Source organism: Pelodiscus sinensis, chromosome 15 (genome assembly GCF_052426305.1).
Source record: "Pelodiscus sinensis isolate ZL-2025 chromosome 15, ASM5242630v1, whole genome shotgun sequence".
In the NCBI taxonomy this organism is placed as follows: domain Eukaryota; kingdom Metazoa; phylum Chordata; order Testudines; family Trionychidae; genus Pelodiscus; species Pelodiscus sinensis.
The window spans coordinates 37613045-37637744 of NC_143066.1; the positions used below are offsets into that span (position 1 = coordinate 37613045).

General features: G+C 46.3%; 1 protein-coding gene and 1 long non-coding RNA gene across 2 annotated transcripts in view; one reads left to right on the forward strand and one right to left on the reverse strand.

Annotated features, from left to right (window-relative positions):
* Window positions 1-1622: 1622 nt before the first annotated feature.
* C1QTNF8 (C1q and TNF related 8) lies at window positions 1623-19610 on the forward strand. Its single transcript, XM_075899798.2, has 3 exons — window positions 1623-1757; window positions 12725-12965; window positions 15310-19610. The coding sequence occupies exons 2-3, from the start codon at window positions 12740-12742 to the stop codon at window positions 15855-15857; spliced, it is 774 nt and encodes a 257-aa protein (XP_075755913.1). The 5' UTR covers window positions 1623-1757; window positions 12725-12739; the 3' UTR covers window positions 15858-19610.
* The window catches only part of LOC142818637 (uncharacterized), a 30312-nt gene continuing 14808 nt past the window's right edge, over window positions 9197-24700 (reverse strand). The window contains exons 2-3 of the long non-coding RNA XR_012896204.2: window positions 15639-15731; window positions 9197-9758 (exon numbers count right to left, since the gene is read on the reverse strand). This is a non-coding gene — a long non-coding RNA (uncharacterized LOC142818637). The remainder of the gene's footprint in view (window positions 9759-15638; window positions 15732-24700) is intronic.

Consider the following 24700-nt stretch of genomic DNA (forward strand, 5'->3'; position numbering starts at 1 on the left):
GGCAATGGACATCCGGTTTAAAAGAAGGTGTTTCTCCCTAGATCACAGAGGAGTTATGTCTCCTTACTCTGCATCCGAATCACTGGTACAGAAACATAACAGAATTATTTGATCCCTTGGATCAGGAATTGGTTACAAATGTGTCGAGAGGCAAATTTTGGATCTGACCTTTTGGTGAGCCTATTATAAAAGGAGGGACCAACCAGCCAGCGGGAGTGGGTCTAATCCAAACTTCTGCAGTGTTAAGATCCAGATCAAAGCTAGCCCAGATTTTGGGGTGTAGCAGCTTTGGGAGGGTGGGGTGTTTCATGTACCTTAGGAGCTCTTTGTGCATGTACCTGTATTTCTTCAGACAAAGGGAGGAAGCCATAAGCAGCAGTAGTGAAAGGATTTCGCCCAGGTTGGCTTCCACTCATGGTGCTATGAAATCCTCCTTGGATTCATCCCTGAATGTTTTGAAAACATCATGAACTGAGGAAGTTACCACTGGGCCATCGACACCGAATCATGTTGGTATTTTAAACCACATTGCCTTTCTGAATCTTACTCTTCCTGGATTTGTAAATCAATTCATGGCAGCAGGAATGTTAATTATAACTCCATGTGTGCGGAGAAACTAAATCTATCCCAGAACTATGCTATCGTATCAAAGAATGGCTACCCATCCATTTCACCATTGCACAGAGAACATAAGAATGGCCATACTGGGTCACTCCAAAGGTCCATCTAGCCCAGTATCCTGTCTGCCAACAGTGGCCAATGCCAGATGCCCCAGATGGAGTGAATAGAACGGGGACTCGTCAAATAAGCCATCATCCCTTGTCACCCATTTCCAGCCTCTGACAAACAGAGGATAGGGACACCATTCCTATCTGCCCTGACTAATAAGTATTGATGGATCTAACCTCCATGAATTTATCTAGCTCATTTTTAATGCTGCTGAAGTCCTGGTCTTCACATCATCCTCCAGCAAGGAGTTCCACAGGTTCACTGTGCACTGTGTGAAGAAAATTTTCCTTTTGTTTGTTTTAAACCTGCTACCTATTCATTTCACTTGGTGACCCCTACTTCTTATGTTATGTGAACAAGTAAATAACTTTTTCTTATTCACTTTCTCCACACTGGTCATAATTTTATAGGCCTCTGTCATATCCCCCCTCAGAGAAGAAATTGCTGAGCCACTGGGATTTGTGGACCTCAGAGTGGCAAAGCCTTTGCATTATAAATCATCCAGGAGAAACTTTAGCCCCTCCAGCAAATCAAATAACTCCCAACAGAGCCGAGTGTTCACAATTGCTTCCAACCATTTCCACCCCCAGCAGCAGGGAACCTGTTAGCCAACCTTGAGGATTTCCAAGATGACAGAAGATTTAAAAAGGTAGAGGAGAATGCACATTTCTGCTACTTGATGGGGATTCCATCCTTGGATCGGTTCAAAAGCCTGCAGAAAAACAAATCACTGTGTGTTTTCCAACTTTACCATACAAGAGGAATCTTTACCGTAAATCAGCTACGGGGTTTTAAGTGGAGGGTGTTTATTCTCAGCGAATCTGGCAATGGGTTAAGATGCTCAGTAAACTAAAGGAGAAGTAATCTCAGAATTCTTTTTTTTTAAGTGGCCAGGAGATATCCTAAGAATAAAGGGAAGGGACTATATTAGCAGAAAGTGAATCAGACATCCTGGGACTCAAGAACAGACCTACCCGCTAACCTGGACTTCATCATACACCTTCCAATTCTGACCTCACAACACCTGGGTGAGCAAATAAAGTACCATCTCCATTTACAGATGGAGCACTGAGGCACAGGTTTAGATTAACTGGTGGCCAAAATGTCTGGTCCAGAGTCAGGAATTTAACCCATGTCTCCAGAATACCCTGCCCCTAACCATGAGACACATCGCATCTTGTTACTGAAGCAATCCCCTTTTCCCAGACTGACTTGCCCGACCTTTTTGTCATCATTTGTCCCCCAAAATTAGTTGGGCCTGGGTCTAGTCACCCCTCGCGCAAGCAGGGCCGGCTGGAGCCATTCCTGCGCCCCAGGCAGCAGGCGCAGGACGCATGCACAGCCCCGCCCCTGAGCGCACGGCTCATGCGCAGCTCCTCCCCCCGCCATGCTTCGCAGCTCTAAGGGGTGCCGCGCAGCCCCCGGCCCCAGGCGTGCGGTGCCCGATTGCAGCTCTAAGAGGTGCCGCATGGCTGGGTTCCCGGTGCCCCTTACAGCTGCCATCAGGCGCCCCCCCTCATAGATTGGCTAGCCTCCCCCCCTTTAATCCAGCCCTCCCGCAAGGCTGGAGAAGGGGCTTTGAGAAGTGGGAGGGCTATGCCCATCCACCCCTCCCATGGTTTCAAATAGTGCTTGCAGAGAAACCAAACAGAATGGTCAGACTGGAGAAGTGTGAGCTGTTTATTTGTCTATTTGCCTCCCCCCCCCACACACACACACACTTTCCTCGCATGACATTCACTTAATTCTTTTTTTAAGAAGGCTGGGTTCAGACAGACATTAGCCCCGGTGTGTGACCCTCCCCTCCAGAATGAAAAGAAACAGCTGGTCATTAAAGCTGACCCAGCTGCATAAACGCATTCAGTGTTATCCTGTGGTATTTGATGAATGATATGACCTTATCCAGAGAGCAACCTGGATGTCGGCTGTTAGTCAAGAATTATTGTCTGACACCCCGCTCGCATCTCCCACAACTATTTTTAAAATAGATAAAAATAAAAATGCTTAAATCCTATTGCTTAAGCCCCCCTATGTTGGACGACTGTGGAAATTTAAATGGATAGACATAAAAATACCTCTCACTTTCAAAAATAAACGTTATCTGTCAACATCGTAATAGTAATAGAAATCAAATCCCTCTTTGGCCAGTCGTAGAACACTTGCCTTGCCCCTGAGGTAAGGAAGCTCGGTTTTCAGCAAGGAAGTTTCAGATTTCAAGTTCTGTTTGCAAATGTGCACAAATATGCGGACACGTTTCTCAGAATCTGTTGACTGTGCTACAGGGGAGAGAGACTTTCATGAGAGTGTAGTGCTTCCTACTCTGGTTTGGACAGAAATACACAGAGCTGCCCCTGGGGGAGGGCTGGCACAGCCCCTTCCTGCCCCAAGCACTGCCCCCATCTGCCTCTTCTGGCCACTCCCTATCCCCAATCCACCCCTTCCCCGCCTCTTCCCACCCCCTACTCTGACCATATTGCAGCCCTTCCCTGAGAGATGCAATGGGGGTAGGTGGGAGATTACTGAGGGACCGGGCATAGGAGCCCCCCACATTCCTACAGCTGGCTCTGCTCTGCCACCATCTCCCTGTGCAGAGGAGGGTGGGACTGTAACCCACTTCCCACTCCACTTCTTGTGGCTCCTGCCAGTGGTGAGTTCCGTGGCCTGACCCCTGAGGCCGTCTGGAGCCCCACAAGCTAACCTTGATGTAGGGGACCATTCTGCCCATAGGATGGTTATGGCAGCCACCACAGGGGCCCCCAACATGCAGGGCCTGGGGTGGCTGCCCCAAACCATCCTATGGCCAGGACAGCCCTGGAAAAATCTAAGGGTACGTCTACACTAGCCCCCTAGATCGATCTAGGGAGGCTAATGAGGGTGACCGGAATTGCAAATCAAGCCCGGGATTTAAATATCCCGCGCTTGATTTGCATGTTCCTGGTCGGTCACCATTTTAGAAATTGACTAGCCCGAAGTAACTGCCCGCATCTACACACGGCAGTGAAACGGGATTCCGATTTAAAGCCTCTAAATCGAATTAGCTGGTAAACCTCATTGCAGGAGGAATACCAGCTAATTTGAGTTAGGGCTTTAAATCGGAATCCTGTTTCACTGCCGCATGTAGACGCGGGCAGTTACTTCGGGCTAGTCAATTTCTAAAATGGCGATCGGCCAGGAACATGCAAATCAAGCGTGGGATATTTAAATCCCGGGCTTGATTTGCAATTCCGGTCGCTCTCATTAGCTTCCCTAGATCGATCTAGGGGGCTAGTATAGACGTACCCTAAGGAACAGCTTCTGATGGCATTTGACTTTGCCATCCTAATCAGACGGGCAAAAGGGGAGAGAAAAAGTGCCAAGAAGGGCACACCAGGCCTCCTCAAACCTCGCCAAAGGTTTCTTTCATCAAGCAGGCTCGGGTTCTTTGTGTATCGAAATGGGTTCCTGCCGGACGTCTGGTCAGATTTTATAGCAAAGCTATGGCAAAGGCTATGTCTGCACCCATTTTGTGCAAGAAATATGCGAATGAGGCAAAGTGTGGACTATCGCCATGCCTCATTTGCATAATTAATTAGGCTCCGTTTTTGCGGAAGAGGCTTTTCCACAAAAAGGAGCCATCTACACAGTTCCTTTTTGCGCAAAAAACCCCTCTTGCGCAAGAGCCGTTCTTCCACATTTTTTCGGAACATTTGCATATGTTTTTGCAGAAAAGGCTCTCGTGTAGACATAGCCACGTTTACTGTGTTCATATGGAGCCTGATCGTAAGCCCACTGAAGTGATCTGGAGTCCATCGTAGGGACTTCCAGGCAGCAAGGTTCCACTTTCTTGTTATTTTTTTTATTGATTTACCGAGACTGTAAGAAAAAGGAATTAAAACAGAAGCCCAAGGGTCATAGTGGAATCATTTCATGGTTTGTAAGTTCCTACTTTAATTGCTAAAGATTTTCAAGATGTTGCCAATTAGCATCCAAACAAGTTTCATGCTGCCCATTGTGGGAGAACATTTCAGGGTTGTTTGTTTTTGGTTTAAAGTCTGAGCATGCTAATGCTCAGCTTCCTGGGTCCAGACCAGGGCATTTGGGAGTGTTATCAGGAGAGAAAGAGACTTTTCTTCTCTGGTTGAAATTGCCTATTTGGAATCAAATTAGCTGAGAGGAAGCATCCCGGGAAAGCAGCAAGAGCTCGTTAATGAAAATGTGCAGATCAAAATATGGGGAGCTCTTGAAATGAGGAATATCAGTGTCAACACATAGATAGTGTGGTTACTTCTACTGTCAAGGAACATGGCTCTCACATGTGCAAGGAAAGCAAGAAGGGCAAACCTCAACAGGTTTACAAGTTGGGTATTTTACGGACAAGCTCCGTACAGGTGTGACTACACTTCAGGGCTTAACTCTAAATAAGCTACATAAACTGAGCTACGTCAATTGTGTATCTTATTTTGAAATAGCTTATTTAGAAATAGGGAGTGTCTACACAGCACTTATTTCGAAACAGAGCACTCTTCCTCCAACTTCCCTTACTCCTCGTACAATGAGGGTTACAGGAATCGGAGTAAGAAGTCCTCCAGCTTGACAGTATTTTGACCCTATTTCAAAATAAATGCCTGCTGTGTACACACGGACTAAGTTATTCCGGAATGGCGCTAGTTATTTTGAAATAGTGTTGCAGTGTAGATGTACTCTAAGAGTTCAGATACTTCTCCAGAGCTCTCTAAACTTGTGACGTCTGCAAGACTGAGCTACAAATCAGAGTTAAAAGTCCAACATTTTTGAGTTTTGAAAGTTCACTTTCAGACTTAAACCTTCTGCTTCGAGCTTCCTGAAATGAGGAAAAGGTCAGTTCCGGGTTGGATCCCTCTCTCCAAGAAGCCTCCCAAATCCCATTTTTGTTTAGTTTGATTTGGTTTGGTTTGGCTTGTGCTCCTTTTGTTTTCGAATCATTGAAAGTGCAGCAAAAAAAGAAAGAAAGAAGTCATTGCGCAGGAAGGTTGTAACCCCATGGACTATCTTCCTTTGTTTTTGAGCCTACAGCAGTGGTCACCAACCAGTCGATCGGGATCGACTGGTAGATCTTGGAGCCTCTGACAGTTGATCCTGACTGGTTTGGCCAAGATGCTATCAAGTGCAGCATTTTGCTGCCCTCCACCCACTGCTGCGCATCTCCTGCCCTTTGCCTTGGAGTTGCCCTTCCTCCTTGGGGAGCCTCCTGCTTTCTGTGCCAGGCAGGGAAAGGAAAGGAGGAGTGCTGATGTCAGGGTGCCCCCTCCCACTCTGTATCCTTTCTCCACAGAGCAGGGCAGGGAGCACAACAGGACTTGGGAGGGAGTTTACTGGCTGCTTTAGGGAATGGGCCAAGACCAAGGCAAGTGTGAGCCTGCCTTAGCCCCACTGAACCACCACCCAGGAGCCACCTGAGGTAAACAGTGCCCAGTTGGAGCCCACATCCTGAGCTCCTACCCCAGTCATGAACCCCCTCCTGCACCCCAACCCGCTGCCCCAGCCTGGTGAAAGTGAGTGAGGATGGGCAAGAAAGGGAGAATGGAGTAAGCAGGGGTGGGGCCTAGGCGAAGGGCCGGGAGGGAGGCGGGGAAAGGGTATTTATATTTGAGGTAGATCTTGGATTGCACTTGAATTAAAAAAGTGATCTCGTGCTTAAAAAGGTTGGAGACTCCTGGCCTACAGCAAGCAGAGGCTAAGAATAACAGACAAGGGAAATATTTTTCCTTTTCATTCAGTGATCGGTGTTAAGAAATATGACGACTGTGTGAATGATCCCGTGTCTGGAATTTCTCCTCCTGTATTCAGTTGGAAAACAGAAATTCTTCAGCAAGACATTTTGGGATTCTTACGTTCCCAACAAGGAAACATGTTTCACAGCAAAGAAATAAGCTAATTTGTACTTCTATGTCTGACCTGCTGCTTCGAAAATGAATCTCTCTCAAGAGGTACCATGAAGGGTGATCAAATAGGGAAGAGATCAGTCTTACAGACTCCAGGCATTCGGGGCTGAGCTAATATATCATTTGAGACACAAGCAAGCATGTCAGATCAGTATCAGAAAGTAGGACGAACATTCCTCTGGTGCAGGATTTTGATTTATTTTCTGAAGACGCACGGACGGCCAGGTCTTTATTGTCAGTGAAGGTGATGGCAATCGGAGCTGGATGTGCAGCAGGAAACCTGCCTTGTTGAGTGAAAACAGGTTATCGAAAAACTTGGTATGATAAGACCCCAATATCTGTCTTTAATAAGAAAAACATACAAGTCTCTCCGCCTCTATTTTCTTCTCAGCTGTTCTGCTTTTGGCTCTCTCCCCCTTTTTTTACATTTGTCTTTTCTTGTATTCAGGGCTGGGGCAAACCCCAGCTACTGCCCCAGCCATGTGGCTCAGGGCAGCCCTCTCACCACAGGCCCCGCCCCCAAACTCCACCTTTCCCTAAGCCCCGCCCCTGCTCCACCCATCACATTCTTTCATATTTCTACTCTGCCCCCTTTTTTCTTGCCCCACATGACTCAAGCCAGGGGATGACCAGGGGCCGGAGAGTAGCAGGAGTCAGCCTGCCCCCATCTCGGCACTTTTGCTGGGGCCACTCCGGCTCCTGTCGCTGTGGTGAGGGCGGGTTGGTGGGGGAGGAAGACCCTTGCTACTGCCCCGCACCCATCCTGTCCATAGGGTGGTTGGGGTGGCCGTCATGGGACCCCCAGCCCAAAGCACAGAGCCTGTGGTGTCTGCCCTGAACCATCCTATGTATGGGACAGATCTGCTTGTGTTTTACCTTCTTATCTCTTCACATTCCTCATGGATTTTCCATCCAATCTCTAGACTTGCTTTTCTTCTTTTGTTTCTTCTCTGTATAACATTTCGTCCCAGTAACTCAGTGCTTGATGTCCCTTCAGTCACCCATCCTGCTTCCTTCATTGCTCCTTTTTCCCTTTAGTTGCTCTGTGTCTTTATGCTGAATGGGGTTCCAGCTTTCACATTTTCTACCGTGGCTTTATAATGTTGGTTTATTCCTCTCCCTCCGTTTACCTCTTTCCCCCAGTTCTCTATTTTGCACCTCCTCTCCTCTCCACTTGTTACAATCTATAGCCACATCCATGCTCCGACAGCACAGTTGTCTCACCTAACTACACGTGATCCACACGCATCGTTCAGATACACAGGCTTCTCCCATTCTGTTTTTGAGAGCCCCGCCTGGATACAAAATGGCTACATCTACACTATGAGTTTTCTCGGCAAAAAAATATGCAAATGAGGGACTCATAGGCATGAGTTGCGATCTCATTTGCATATTTTCTGCCGATCCGTTTTTGTGGTCAGGTTCCCAGCACAAATGCGATTGCGACGCATGCAAATGAGTCCCTCATTTGCATATTTTTTGCAGAGAAAAATCTTAGTGTAGACATAGCCAATATGTATGTGTATCCATATTCATATCCGCAAAAATGAGCCATGGGTATCAGTGTTGAGATCTGTGGATGCGGATACCTGCGGATGCAAAGGGGTGTGACAAAACTCTTTAACCTTGGTGGGCCGTGCGCTTCCAGGCGGATTGCTTGCCTCAGAGGCTCACAGCAGCCCTCAGTGTAGACATCATCTTGCTGTTTGTTGAGTTATTCTCATCATTGGCCAGCCTGAGGAAAAGAGGGGAAACCAAACTTCATAGTCTCTGTAGCCCCTCTAACTGATACAGACCAGGGCAAACCCCTGTACCAAAACAAGTCTTTTCCCTGAGCTGAAATGGGAAGCTGATGAAGGAGGGGAACCGAGGTCTGCCCTCTACTCTGAGTTCCAGTCCTGGGACCCTACGACAGCAGCTGTCTGTAATGTATCTGGTAACATTGTGACAGCTAATGATCCCTGGGTCACTTCCCCATAGCCCTCCCCAGAACCTTCCTTATAGCAGGCTCTTCCTCCTGGTACCTGCTTGCACTTTCTCCTCCCAGAATCTCCCCTACAGATAGTCTCATCAGCTCCTTCCTCATGCACCCTGAGGTAACAGCAGAGGAGCTTCTTTTAACCAGTCGCAACTGGTTCTTAATTGGCCCCAGGTGTTCTGACTCATCAGACTCCCTTAACTCTGGAAACTTCCTAATTGGCTCCAGGTGTTTCAATTGGCCTGATTGCCCTGTTTGATTCTAGTAGGTTCCTGGGGATTCTGGGTTAGCCCTTGCTAGTTTACCCTGGGAACAGAGACTTGTTTAATCTGGAGCTAATGTATTTCCCTTCCACCACCCTCCTGTAGCCCTCCGGCCCAACAGTGGCAGAGTGGATACCCCCATATTCGCAGGTGTCTACTTTGATATCAGGCCTTAAAATTCCATCCAGAAGAGAGCAGTGGCATACACACGGAGAGTCACAGCAGAAAACCCAAAGATCATAAGACAGAAAGAAAACGGATTTTTTGGAGTCAATCAATTTTTACATTTTTAGTCCAGAAGGAACCACTGTGAATGTTTAGCCTGATCACCCATAAAGAAAACTCTCAGACTCCTCAGAATGAATTTTCGTCTGAACTACAGTAGATTCTTTTAAAAAAAATCCAATCTTGATTGTACTATTTCCAGTGATAGTGAGCTACGCTTCATGAGAATGCAAGAACCATATGGGGAATGTTTTCTTCTGTTCACTTCTAATGGGTTCAGTCTATGGATGGATGATTCTCTCAGTTGACTGTGGGGTTTTTTTCATAGCAAAAAGGAAATTCAAGCTAAATGATAGGATTTTTAATCTTCACAGATCATGGAAGAAAACATGGACTAAGTTGATTTCCCCAGTCATGTGATACTGTGCATAGAGCCAGAACATTGGTTTTTTTTCTGAGACTTTAAAAAGAGTAATGGAGTTGGTAAGTTTGATCATTATACACAGAAAAAAACCACAGCGTGTTAAGCCTTTTGGTTCTAACTACCAGTCTTCTCCCCAGTGAGAACAGCGTACTTTCATTACCAGGGTCAACATCTCCCCATTTGTGAATCTTTCTTCCTCCATCCACATTCGGAATTTTTTTATGAAACCATTGAGAGTCCTGCAGTAAGATATTAAAAATAGGTATAAGCAATTATGTCTCCTAAGATCAATACTTTGAGATCAACATTACAGTGTCCTACAATATAGCCCCAAGGTTACTGACTAAAAGGCAAAGACCCTGAGAAAACTTCAACTTTTGCTGCAATTAAATTAGTGCTGAATATCCAGGCCTGTCGACCGGGAGGGGAGGGGCAAGCGGAGAACTTCTCCAGGGCACAGTAATTCCAAGTGACAGAGGTCAAAACCCTGGGCACTTTAAATCACGGTTTGCCATCGGAGCCCTGAGCAGTACGCTCTGGATGGCGCTGAGGTAGGGGGGACATGACACAGCATGGTCCAGGTGGCACTGAGGCAGCTGCACCAGCCCCGCCCCTTCCTCCTGAGGTCCCACCCCTTCCAGGAGCATTTCAAAATTTGAAACGCTGGGAGGAGTCTGGGATCAGCTGGGGACTGTATAAAAAAAAAAAACAGAAAAAATGTCTCCTAGAAAATGCCAGGACAGCCCTTCTGCAAATCTGTTGCATACCATTCTCTAGTGGGAAAGGTATAGAGATTTCCAGTGTAGAAGCAATAATCTGGTTTGCCATGTTTGGTAACTGGTGTGGGCATGTTTTCCATTGCTGGGGCCTCCATTGATCACTTCTCCCACTTTCCCCTCATAGTCCAGTACAAATTGTGGTGGTACAGTACTAAAGAGTTTGTGAAGTGCCTGATCTGAAGTCAGCAAAACTCTTTTCTTGGACTTCACTGCCCTTTAAGATCAAAAGAGGAATCATTTTTGCAAAAACTTTGGGTCAGATTCTTAGCTAGAGACTATCTATGTCATCGCTCAGAAACTGACAAAAACTCTGATTTTCCCCAGCAAGGTGATGTTTTGGCTTCCTTTCCCGGTATGAAGACTGACAGCTGTATGCTTGGTCTCCTATCCTCTGTCGATTATATTCCCTTCCCTCTTCATTTGCAATTCAGGATTTTGGAACTTGCCAACAAACACTGTATAAAAATTAATATTAACATTCAAGAACCAGTGTTTGTGCAAAGCATCAGTCACTGATGGCTGCATTCCTTGTGGCTGGTTTGCTTTCCAGCAGACATACTCAGCAAGGCAAATAGGAAACCTACACAGAAAACCTACACAGAATTCTGCAGGAAGCAACAGACGGATATAGTCATAGAAGTGTAGTCTGCTTGGCCAGCACACTCTGTCTTACAGGGGTTAACTAACAACACACTGAAAGCAAGGTTAGCTGCAACAAATATTGATTTTTTTTTCTTGGTTGAAGGTTTTTCCTGAAATCACAATTTCTTTCTCTCTTTGTTTTGGGGAGTTATGTTCCTTACCTTTGGCATTTGCTTTTTTGTTTGTTTTTGGTTTTGGAATGGTAATAATTAGACATTGTACTAGTTAAGTACACCAATAATTAAATAGTAATTAATAAATAATAATAGGTCTGGCAATGGCGATGCAGTAATTATATATATATTTGGTATCACAAGCTTTCATGGGCAAAATCCACTTTCTGAAATGAGTGGAGAAAAAAGAGGGAACCTCCAAATTTATAACAGACAAAGAAGGGAGAGGAAAAGAAAAATCTTTCAATAGTAACACAGGTGCTAATGAGGCTAATTGAGTTGGCTAGAAGTGTCCCATAATTAGCTTTGATGTAATTTGGGTGTTGATTTTAACAGCCCATCCAAGGGGTTAGTTTTCCTCTCCCTTCTTTTTCTGTTATAAATTTGGGCATTCCCCCTTTTTTCTCTACTCTTTTCCTACGCTCCTCTGAGGAAGTGGGCTTGCCTATAAATGATTATGATTCTCTCTCTCTTTCTCTCTCTCTCTATATAATATCTGATTGCTAGGCCGTGATCGCCCCAGTCTTAGGGTACGTCTAAACTACATGCCCCCGTCGACGGAGGCATGTAGATTAGCCAGATCGGCAGAGGGAAATGAAGCCACGATTAAAATAATTGCGGCTTCATTTAAATTTGAATGGCTGCCCCGCTCTGCCGATCAGCTGTTTGTCGGCAGATCGGGGCAGTCTGGATGCGACGCGCCGACAAAGAAGCCTTTCTTGATCGGCACAGGTAAACCTGGTTTCACGAGGCATACCTGTGCCGATCAAGAAAGGCTTCTTTGTCGGCGCGTCGCGTCCAGACTGCCCCGATCTGCCGACAAACAGCTGATCGGCAGAGCGGGACAGCCATTTAAATTTAAATGAAGCCGCGATTATTTTAATCGCGGCTTCATTTCCCTCTGCCGATCTGGCTAATCTACATGCCTCCGTCGACGGAGGCATGTAGTTTAGACACACCCTTAGATTGTATCCATTGATTGTCTCTTCAGATATGCTGAGTTTGTAAACTCTAAGGTACGTGCTCTCTCTTGGGTGTGGGTCTACAGCGTCTACTGTGATGGGTCCCTCAACTCTAAGGCTGTGTCTACACTGGCCACTTATTCCGGAAAATCAGCAGCTTTTCTGGAATAACTTGCCAGCTATCTACACTGGCCCCTTGAATTTCCGGAAAAGCACTGACGATCTAATGTAAAATTGTCAGTGTTCTTCTGGAAAAACTATGCTGCTCCCATTCAGGCAAAAGTCCTTTTCCAGAAAACTGTTCCGGAAAAAGGCCAGTGTAGACAGCACAGATTTCTTTTCCACAAAAAAGCCCCGATCGCAAAAATGGTGATCGGGGCTTTTTTGTGGAAAAGCGCGTCTACATTGGCATGGACGCTTTTCCACAAGAAGTGCTTTTCCAGAAAAGCATCCTGCCAATATAGACGCACTTTTTCCGAAAATGCTTATAACGGAAACGTTTTCTGTTATAAGCATTTCCGGAAAAGGGTGCCAGTGTAGACGTAGCCTAAGTGTTACACCAGTACAATGAAGAAAGGGAAGTGAACCGGGATTCATTGCTCGTCCTCAAATCACAACACTACTCGTTCCTATTACTCTCCTGTTCCAGGTGGCTCGGCTGAAGATGAGTGCTGTGCTTTTGATGCTCTTGGTATCCACAGTGAATGCTGGCACCTTCCCAGAAAAGGGCTCGCTGAGACGGGAAACCCGGTGGCTGTCATGCGTGCGATGTTGTGGGCCTTCAGAACAGCCAGTCTCCGTAGCCTCTTCACGATACGTTCGGATGAGCAGCAACCCGGCCTATTCACTCCCCAAAGTCCAGCCCACAATTGATATCACCATCCTGAAAGGTGAGTCAAGACCGGGACCACATGTTGTGAATTTTAGCGTAACTTCACATGCCACATTCCTCCTCCAGAGTGGAAAACACCCACGTCTTGAGATGCAAAACAGCGTTATAGTTCATCCAAGAGGTCAGGGGGTAACTTGGTCCCAGGCTGTACCAATCGATATGTGATAAAGATGCCTGATAGCAGACAGCTTTGTGATCTAGCAGATAACAGAATGAGGTCCAATGGCAGGAAGCTAAAACTAAACAAATTCAGACTAGAAACCAGGCCTGTATTTTTAACCCAGAGGGTAATTACCCATTGGAACAACATGTCTAGGGACATGGAAAATTCTCCACCATGTATCATCTTGTAATCGAGACTGAATAACTTTCTAAAAAGATATGGGGTCACTCAAACAGAAATTATGAGCGTGATTGGGAATGACTGGGTGAGATTTTATGGTATCCAGGTCAGATTAAATGATAATAATGATTCCTTCTGGCATTAAAAGACATGACTCTACAAGTTGAACCTCTTGAGTCTGGCACACTTGGAATCTGACTGGTGCCAAACTAGAGAATTTGCTGAACCAGGGGAGGTCAGTTTTGTCTAGCAGCATGACCAGCACTTCCACTGCTTGATGGACTCTTAGAAGACATTTAGGGGTAAATTAGAGCTAAAGAACAGCTCAGAACCCTGGGCACCAGGACTGGTAGCTATAAACAAACTTTATGGGACTGTGGGGAACTCAGCCACTCCCATGATAAGTGGACACCCAGCTCACTAAAATCACACTGGACCATAGATGTTGCCTGACCAGAGACTGCCAGACTAGAGAGGTTCAACCTCTATTAAACTTGGACATTCTGTTTTCTTTGCCATCATTCCCCCCTTCTTCTCTGCCACAGAAAGACTTTATGCATGCAACAGTATATAGGTAAACGACACAGGCCAGGTTCACAGACCTATGGTGATTGCACAAGGAAGTCAATGGGGCTGGATTTCATCCCATGTTTCTATCCCTTTGCTTCTGCCGTCGTCCCTCTTACTCACGCTAGGTAATTGGTCTCCTAAATCATAAATCCCTCAGCGAAGGTGGTCAAAATTCACTTTCTGAGAATAAGGGGACCCACAACAACAAAAACTGTGTTGACGTGAAGGAAGAGGTATGGACAATCCTAACAACCAACGCTACATAGCAGCCACCAAAGGGTCCATGAATAATTGTCCTTGCTATCCATCCAGCTCTCCTATTAACATTGATTATTACTCCATTAATAAAAAAAGTAGGACTCCAGCCTTCTATCTCTGGCAACATTTCCATGCATGCTTGAACTTTACATTTTAATTCTTCCAATAATCTGGTCCAGGCCCGCCGATGGGAGCGGGGGGGAGGGGTTGGTTGCCATGGGGATCGAAGATTCAAAGGCACCCGGGGCTCATGGTTGCTATCGCTGTGGGGGCAGTGGCAGCCTGAGCTCTGGGCCCTGTGAGCCACTATTGAATCGGTACATGATCCGGCCAGCTCTGAGGGCAGGAGGGAGGCACGCTGCCATCCAGGCAGTGCTGAGGGCTGACTCTTCCAACCCCACCCCTTCCGCCAAAGCCCCGCCCCTTCCAGGGGTGCAAACCAGGTCCTCTCCCATCCCACACATTCCGCCTTTCCCAGCGACCTATGGAGTTTCTTGGATGCCCTGATCTGTGCAAACGTAAAACTGCCCACTCTCAATGGCCACATCCTGTTTCCTATGGGAATCTATGAATCTATAAGGGTGTGTCTAGTCTATGGGGTTTTGTAGATAAAAGTGGAGTTTTGTCGACAAAACTATACCTGCGTCTACACTACCGCTGAGTTCTGTTGCCATTATGTCGACAGAACTCGGCAGTTTTATTGATGGTAGTAAACCTCATTCTACGAGGAATAACGCCTTTTGTTGACAGAGTTCTGTCGACAGAAGGCGTTATTGCATCTACACTGTCCTTGTGTCTACTCTCTTATGTCAACAAAGTGTCTTGCTTTGTCGACAGAACTGGATGTAGTCTAGACGCTTTTTGTCGACAGTATTTGTCGACAAAGCCTCTGTCGACAAAAGCCTGTAGTCTAGATGTACCCTAACATAGCAGAGAAAGCTCTCTTCTTTGTTGTCTGGCTGTCTGGTTATTACATGGCATAGGCATCTAGTAGCATGCCAAGAATGTCCTGAATTCAATTCTAGATGTGCTTTGGCAATGACAAATATTTCCCTGTACGCCTGTTGAGAAAGTGTTATTTTACTCATTGGGATGCCCGCTATCTCCATTCAGATGTCTCCGTGCCGTGTGTGCGCATACGTTTGAACTGCCGTTCCCTTTGTGATCACAGGTGAAAAGGGCGACACGGGAGAGAAGGGGATTGCCGGAGGGTCAGGAAAGGAAGGGGAACGAGGGCTACGCGGCTTTCACGGACAGAAGGGACAGAAAGGCCACATTGGCCCACCAGGCAACTCCTGCAAGCTGCTTTACGCTGCCTTTTCCGTGGGCCGGAGAAAACCCCTCCATAGCTCGGATTACTTCCAGCACGTCACTTTTGATACAGAGTTTGTGAACCTCTACCAACACTTCAGCATGTTTACCGGGAAATTCTTCTGCTATGTGCCCGGGATCTACTTCTTCAACCTCAACGTCCACACCTGGAACTTCAAGGAGACCTACCTGCACTTAATGAAGAACAACCAGGAGGTGGCCATCCTCTACGCCCAGCCCAGCGATCGGAGCATTATGCAGAGCCAAAGTCTCATGCTTGAGCTGTGGGAAGGAGACGAGGTCTGGGTGAGAATGTTCAAACGAGAGCGGGAGAACGGCATCTACAGCGAGGAGTCTGATACTTACATCACCTTCAATGGCCATTTAATTAAACCAGCTACAGAGTAGCCAATTCTGTATCTCTGGGCGCAGTGCTTTAGGAGATCTCCTTGGGTGGGGTACTAACGCCCCTCTTTAAAAGGGCCCATATCCATATTAATATGGAAATAAGTAGGCAGTCAATAGCTTCATGGCCTGATTGTGGCTAGCAGCCAGCGGAGCTGCGTTTCAGCTTGATAATCCTCCCAGAAATATTTCTCATGCAAACATCTCAATGTGCAGAGTGGAGGAGGGTGAGTGTGTGTGAAGAGAATGGGCACAGTGAAGAAAAATGCACAAAAGTGACGTGGAGTGCCAGCTTTATGAGTTGTAGAAGCAGGGTATCCAACAGACATGCCGGGCCTGGGAAAGATGGGGGGAGCTGACTCCATGCCCCAGAAAGGGGCAGGGTCCCAGGTAGCATGGGTGGGCTGGGGATAGCTTCCCTTGGCTTCGTCTACACTGCACATTTATTTCGGAATAAGCTATTCCGGAATACAGCCGCTCTCCGAGTTACAAACAAGTTACGGACAACACTTGTTCCATAACTCGAACTGTTCGTAATTCGGACCCCATTGAGTTACACGCAACAGTGCTGTTCGTAAGCGCGGGTTGCGTTCGTAACTCGGGGACCGCCTTTCCAACCGCTCCACGGGAGCTTTGGTCGTAAGTGCAAATGGTCATAACTCGACCGTTCGCAACTTGGGGAGCGGCTGTAGTTATTCTGAAATCGTTTATTTCAAAATAGCACGTCTACACTGCAGGGAAGCCTCAAAATTAGTCCGAGGCAGGCTTTCCTAATGTAGACGTGCTATTTCAATTTAGAGCTCCAGGAGGCAGTGCAGAGGAATAAGTTAGAATGGTCCCGGTGAAGGGCTATTTCGAAAGAGCAGAATTGGAACGTCTACACACGCTTTATTTCAAAATAGCTGTTTTGAAATAGGTGTTATTCTTCATAGAATGAGGTTTACAGAAGTTGGAATAAGCCATCCATTATTTCAAAAATGCTGTGTAGATGCTCAAATAGTTATTTCGGGATTATGGACGTTATTCCAAAATAACTTTGCTGTGTAGACGCACCCTTAGCTGGCCTTCCAGCTCCTCCCAGAGTGCACCATCGGGGCTCCAGTGGTGATTTTAAGGGCCCGGGGCTCCTACTGCTGCCTGTATGGTAGACCTTTAGATCTCTCTGACCCATAGAATGCTCTGTGTCTTGCTAGCTAGGCAGGAAAAACTTCTTCCCAAAGAAAGCGTCCACACTGCAAAAGTGCATCGAAAAATCAATCTGCTTTTTCGAAAGAGAGCGTCCAGACTCAATGGACGTTCTCTCGCATGTCAGCAGTGATTGCTATGGATGGAATGGCCACCAGGGAACCTGTGCTTTTTCCTCTTTCCTCTTCTTCTGAAAGAACTCCCTCTTCCCCGTCCACACACGCCTTTTTCTGAAAGAGCTCTTTCACACAAAGGCTTCTTCCTTGTAGAAAGAGGAATACAAATGCTGGAAAAATCCCTCTGTTCTTTCGATTTTCTTAAGGAAGAATGCAATTGCAGTTTTGTTGGAAAAAAGGCCATTTTTCCAACAAAACTCTGTAGTGTAGACATACCGGACAACGTTCTGAAGTCTTCTTTGGGTTCCTTGTAACATTCGTCTCTGCCAAGTCGTTCAGCACGTGACCTTGCATAAATAATAGGACATCTATTAAAAAAATATAACCTATCTGATCTGTTTTAGGCCTAATTATTTTTGTCATCTGTAATTATCCAAAGGTCAGCTTTCAATGCACGGCTGTCACCAGAGCATGTATTAGACAAGCTGGTTAAGGGTTTCAGTGACAGTCAAGTGTTTGCGGGTTGCTGTTCCTGTGTGGGATCTCTTTGTTGTTTATGAGTCACTGCCCACCAGTTTCATTGCAGAACCATGCCTGGCCCTCCTCTGAAATCACTGGCACCAATGTCTCTAAGGACTCTTTCCTAGTTCAAGCTAGAACCAGAGCTCTGTCCTCCTCGTCTTTGACCCGTTAGCTGCTCTTGACCTACTCAAGTGTGTTCCTCCTTGGAAAACCTTGCCCTTCTTTGGCTTCCATGATTTAGTTCTCTCTGGGTCTCCTCCAACTTGTAATCACGGCCTTCCAAAATTTTCCTTGTCCCCTTTCTCAGTTTCTGCGGGGGTTCACAGAGCTCTCTCCTGGGTCCCCTTCTCTTCTCCCTGCGTGCCTTCTCTCTGGATAATCTCATTCACAAACTCAATTACCATGTCTGTGTGGATCACTAGCAGATCTACCTCTATCTCAGACCAGCCTCCTTCTGTCCAAATAACCATCTTAGCCTGGCTGTCTGACATCTCATGGTGTCTAGTTGTCCGCAAAAGCTCAACGCGGCTACAAACCAGCTCTCAAGCTTCTTCCCCCCGTACTCCAAGCCCGTCCTGGTAAGCTCTCCTGGCTACCTCCTTTCTTGACCACAGTGGACAATGCCACCATCCTTCCTCTCACGTAGGCCTGCGATCTTCTTTGACTCAGACCTCGCTCCGGTCTTGCATCCATAATATATCAACACTTCTCTGATTTGCTCTATGTGACACCTCCAGCCTTTCCTATCCACCCACGCACCGAAAACTCTTATCCAGACCCTCCTTATCTTGCATCTTGAATACTGTAGTATCCTTCTCTCTATAATCTTCATAAGCATTCCGCAAGCTACCGCCAGGGTCGTTTTCCTCATCTCTCGCTCTGACCACATCAGTCCTCCCATTCCACCCCTCCACTGCCTCCTACTTCTCCGTCACACCCACCATCAACTACATGTCTTCGCTTTCAAGGCAGTTCTTCACCTAAGCCAACGTTAGCGCTCATCAGCCATTCACTATCAAGATCTTGACCTCTCCCTTCCATCAGCTCATGATGGCCCATCTCCGTCACCTGCTTTTTGCTTTTTCAGCTTGCTCTTGCCAGGCGGTCTCTGGTGTGCGGCCAGGGCGTCCCATAAACATCCAAAAAAACCCCCGACATTTTCCTTATTCAGAACTCTCCTCTTCCACAATGCCTACCAAGACCACGACAACGATGAGGCCACGGGTGTGCTGAGAACACTGCCTCTCCTGTGGACAACATAGTCTCGTTGTACTGCCCAGTCTGCATCCCTGTGTTGTCTCTTGCCTTGTTCTTGGATTGTAAGCTGTTTGGCATACGTAGGCTTATCCACGGGGGAAAGACGGGTTGAGGGGGAGGGGCGAAGGGAGCAGTTGCCAGGGAGGCCCAGGGCTCCCAGCCGGCTATAGACCCAGACCTTTTAAATTGCTTCCAGAGCACCATGCGTCACTCTGCAGGCAGCATTAAGGGCTCGCTGAGGGGAAGAGAAGGCGGCATCATGTGGCCTTCTCTGGGCAGTCCTGAAGGCTAGTTGCCCCCAGCCCCGCCCATTCTTCCTGAGGCTCCTCCCCTTCCAGGAGCATGGAGCTGTTCCCTCCCACCCATTGCTCAAGGCTCTGACACGTCTGTCAGCCCCCAGGGTACACGGGCGGCATTTTTGCTCTGTGGTTGTACAGCGCCTAACACAATGGGATCCCCGCCCATGACTGGAGTGACAGTGACACAGAATGTACGTAATAATACATCCTCCAGGAAAAGGAAAGGGCCCTATTCTGCCACCTTGTGAAATGTTTGCATGGAGGACGCATTGAATTACATTGTCCCATGCCTTGCTAGGGTAGTGGTTGCTTGTTGTTTGCACATCTCTTGTTACCCGTCGTTGAATCTGAGAATGAACTGCAATAAAGCTCGCCTGTTGAACACACTGGATTTGTTTCCCTTGATTTTCATGAAGCAGAACAAAATGCCATAAACTCCAGCCCTTATTGCCAACTCCAATGGGGATAGTGGGATAGTGGTGGTAGGTGGACGCTTAAGGGCTCCAGTAACTAGACCAATTTCATTCATGTAGGCCAAGGATGGGCAAATACTGACCCACAGGCCAGATCCGCTCTGTCAAGATTGGTCCCTGGCAGGCCACCAAGCACAGGAGGGATCACAGCTCCCATTGGCCACAGAGCACCATTCCCAGCCAATCAGAGTTGCAATTGCCTGTCCCTGCAGAGACACAGGTAAATAAAGCAGCAGCAGTCACCCCTGGTGAACGGCCACCATTTTGTTGCCCACCCCTTAAATAGGCCATAGGGAGCCATTGGCTGGTAGTCACCCCTGGGGCTGGGAGATACCAGGAACACTTTTTCTTTATGTCTTTTGCCCCCTTGACTGCAGCAGGAAGAGTAATCCCAATTTTTACTGGGGATGAAACATTGTTGATAACATTAGCCTGGCCTACCTTTGACCCATTAATGCAGAGACATTGGCTGCTTGGGGACTCAAACCCACAGCCTCAGGGCCATGCCTTATCCATTGGGCCACTAAGACTCACTCTACTGCCCTACCCTGAGCACATGCCAGCTTCTCCCAGGACAGGCTGAAGGCAGGGACTTGACTCTGCAACCCCCAGCTCTGTTGGCCGCTGCCTTACCCATTAGGCCACATAGGATCCACCATTCAACTAACTTCAGCTGCTACCTTATGCTCCCCACCTACGAGGTGCCAGCTCCAGCCACAGAGAAGCTGCTGGGGGCTGCCAGATTGCTCCCTACCATCAGCCACGGCCTTCTCCTACCTGTCTTCAGTGGGTACCAGCTCTACCGTAAGGAAGGAAGTGCCGCATCCCATTGCCAGCCCCCTAGAAGGACCCTGTCCCTTTTTGCTGGAAATGAAGACTGGAAGACTCGTAAGCCTTGAAAAGCCCACGAGACAGAGAGTGGAATTTGTGCAGATTATCTCTTGACCTGAGTCCGATAAATTGCTCCTTGGAAGTAAACAAAAGTCCCAGTCACCTAAATTGGGCTGTTACACAGTTTAAAAAGCCTTCTCTAATCAGCAGCTTCCATTAGGACGGTGATAAAAGCTATAATGGCTGCATTGCTTATTTGCAGTGCGTCATTGAGTATTGAAAGCCCTAGCCGAAAAGTCTGGTTCGAACGTATAAACGCACACAGAAAAAAAACCCTCCGGGTGCATAAAACTTACTAAAGGCATTTTCAGGTTCTCCCAGCTATTTATCCCGGTTGGGAGAATTTTAAAGCTTTGCACGTCTTTTTTTTTCCTTCCGTTGTACTATTGAAGACATCCCTTGTGGATAAATTGTGTAGCCAGGACTGGCTGGCTGGTGAGATTCTACTGAACTAGTTGAGTGGGAGCTTGCCAGTCGGACAGCCATGGTTTCAAAATTCAAGGGGCAGATATACAGCGTGAAAAGGAAAATATGAGAAGCATGGAAAAGAATGGATAAGAATATAAGAACGGTCATACTGCATCAGACCAAAGGTCCATCTAGCCCAGTATCCTGTCCTCCGACAGTGGCCAAAGCCAGGTGCCCCAAAGGGAATGAACAGACCATGTAACTATCAACTGATCCCTCTCCTGTCACCCATTCCCAACCTCTGACAAACAGAGGCCAGGCACGCTATTCCAACCCATACTCGTTAATACTAGCCATTGATGGATCTATCCTCCATGAATTTATCTAGTTCTTTTTTTAACCATGTTAAGGCCTGGTCTTCATAACATCCTCTGGCAAGGAGTTCCAGAGGTTGACTCTGCATTGTGTGAAGAAGTACTTCCTTCTGTTTGTTTTAAATATGCTATCTATTAATTCCATTGGATAACCCCTAGTTCTTGCATTATGGGAGCAAGTAAATAATTTTTCTGTATCTACTTTCTCCACACCAGTCCTCAATCATATCCTCCCTTTGTCTCCTCTTTTCTAAGCTGAAAAGTCCCAGTTTTATTAATCTCCCCACATATGGCAACCATTCCAAACTCCTAATAATTTTTCTTGTCTTTTCTGAACTTTTTCCAATGTCAAGATATTACCTTTTTTGAGATGAGGCAACCACATCTGCATGCAGTTACACAGTGAAGCTGAAATTATAACACCTGTATAGCGGGCTTCATTTATTCAGTTGATTTCACGATAGCTCTCTCCTCGCTCCCCATAGTTCAACACATTTACCGTACATAAAAAGAAAAAAAAAATGGAAGTCTCTTTTCAAATGTCATAACCCAGCTGGTGTTATTGACAGTATATAATCCAGCACTGCGAAAACATGCCCAGAGATTGCTAATGTTCACCCACCTTGACTTTCGCAAATGCTGCTTTCTACCAGGAAATGAACAGAAACATTTGTAAATCCATAACACCTACGCACACTACAAGAGAGGATCCGATTATCAGTCTGTGACAGGGCAATTTCAAAATGACTGATAGGGCCAACACTATCCTTAGCTACATCAATGAAGCCACACTGGTTTGAGAGACAAAATAACCCTTCAAAGCAAAAAGATCCAATTTTGCCGTTATTAATCTGGTTCCATTGAGGTAGGTGCTGTAAAAAAGTCACACAGGCCTGTCCTTTGGAACACACACCATAAGCAGACAAAATAGACAAGAGATGGGAGAAAAAGTATCTCCATTTTACAGATACAGAACTGAGGTACAGAGAGCTTAAGTGTCTTGGCTGAGGTGACACAGGAAGGCTGTGGCAGAGAATGGTACTTTTGAACTCTGACCTCCTGAGTTCCAGCCCAGTGCTAGAATCAAAACACCATCTTTTCGTTCCATGCTATATGATCCCAAGAATACTGACCACTGAAACATCTCTTGTCAATACTTCTTGCTTTCCACTCACCCTTTGTAAGCCTAGGGTCATATGTTATTGTCTGAACCAGAACACCTACTGAGGTTCATGATCACTGTGCACATTGAATACAGACACAGCCCTGTATGGTGTACTGGTGCCGAGGTATAATATATAGCCAGAACTAGCATGTCTCTGCTGTCTTCTGCTGCTCACTGTCTGACTGTGGAAAGTACAGGTCAATTAAAGCTAGTCCATTAATCAGGGGAGTCTGGCAAGGAAGCAAATGTGACTGGCTACAGTCCAGAAATGTAAGCATGTCATCTGGCCTGCTTTCGTTTGTCCAGTCTGTTTCAGCACATGAACGTCCGTGTCTTCATCACGCTGCCCTCATCCATGGTGTCTTGTCTCTTCATTCCACCAACACCAAGCTGTCCAGAACATATTTGCACATCGCTGCTTTATCTCTGAGCCTGCAGGAAGACTTCCTCAAGCCACCTGTTCCATCCTCTCTCACTTTCCGGATCAGAACAAAGGACAAAGATGGAGGGGAAAACCTCAGCCATGCCATACCCAAGATTTTCCTGTTTTCTCAGTCTTCCTCTCCAACCCCAGAGCACCTGGATATTTCCTCTGATATAAATGGGGATATAAGCATGATGTATATGATTTCATGCCATCATTAGGCACCAGAGTCAACAACCCACTGCGTTGAATAGGGATAAGAAAGGCTTCTTGAAATTGTCTGCCTGCCTGTAATGGGATACAGGATGATAACTTATAGCTTTATGTCACATACAGGTGGGGTTTTTTTTGGGGGGGGGGGGTTCAATCAAAAGATCTAAACATTGAAAAAGTGTAGATGTCTGATGGACTTATGACTGGCATAGTCCAGCCCCAAACCCAAGGCTGAGGGAATACGGCTGACTTGGCTCCAGTATTTCTGATGCTTGATGATTCCTCTACTCTCCTTGGGATGAGGACTGTCAGCACTGTCATTTTGCAAATACCACAGGGACCTCTGGAAACGACTTTTCTTCAATCAAAACTCACTTCAAACAGCATACACTAAACAAAAGGAAAACCATGTAATGCGCTGCCATACTGCCAGCTTGAACCATGGGTTGGTGTAAACACAGAATCCACTGTTACCTGCAGTTCTACATGTTTGATTAATGACGTCTTTGTTTTGGATTTCACCAAGAAGTTTGATGGCAATTAGGACACCTAACATAGTGAATGTCAGTGAAAATGGGATAGGTTCAGAAGCTACAATAGGGACGGAAAAAGGTAAATTACTTAGATGTCTTCAAGTCACCAGGGTCTTGAATCCTACCATACTCAAGGAGCTGACAGAGGAGATATTTGAGCCATTAGCTCTTATCTTTGAAAAGCCATGGAAGACAGGAAAGATTCCAAAAGACTAGAAAAAGGCAAATGTAGTGCCCATCTAAAAAAGGACAACCCAGAGAGTTACAACCCAGACATCTTAACTTCTGAACCAGGAAAGATAATGGAGCAAATCATTAAGGAATCCATTGCAAACATCTAGAAGATAATGAAGTGATAAGCAACAGTGAGCATGGATTTGCCAAGAACAAATCTTGTCAAACCAACCCAATAGCTTTCTTTGACAGGGTAGCAAGCGTTGTGGATAAGGGGGAAGCAGTAGTTGTGGTATACCTAAGCTTTAGTGAGGTATTTGATACAGTCTCTCATAATCGCCTCATAATCTCCTCGTTAATAAATTAGGGAAATGCAACCTAGATGGTGCTACTATAATGCAGGTGCATAGCTGTTTGGATAACCAATCATAATCATGCTGGAAGGGCATAATGAGTGGGGCTCCACAGGGATCAGTTCAGGGTCCTTGGGCAGGGGGCTGGACTTGATGACTTCCTGAGCTCTCTTCCAGCTCTATGTTTCTATGTGTTAAGAATGTCTGGCTTATTCTTTTTACAGTTGTCGGTTATATTCCCCTCCTTTGAACACCACAGGAAAAGCTAGAATATCTGTGTATGTTCTAAAAATTAAAATGACCAAAGATTCCTAAGTAAACTATAAGATGTGAGGCCTCCAACAGAATGTATATAAGCTACAAATACACTTTGCATAGAGCAGAAATACATTTCCTTCATGACAACAGCTCAGTTATCACTTGATTGGTTTGTTATAGATGTGATAAAAGCTTCCTGAT

Bases quoted from the DNA above. Each gene is read 5' to 3' on its own strand.
- C1QTNF8 (XM_075899798.2), top strand. From the start codon at position 12,740: ATGAGTGCTGTGCTTTTGATGCTCTTGGTATCCACAGTGAATGCTGGC. The intron at 12,966-15,309 runs GTGAGTCAAGAC...TTGTGATCACAG, and splicing joins TGATATCACCATCCTGAAAG to GTGAAAAGGGCGACACGGGA.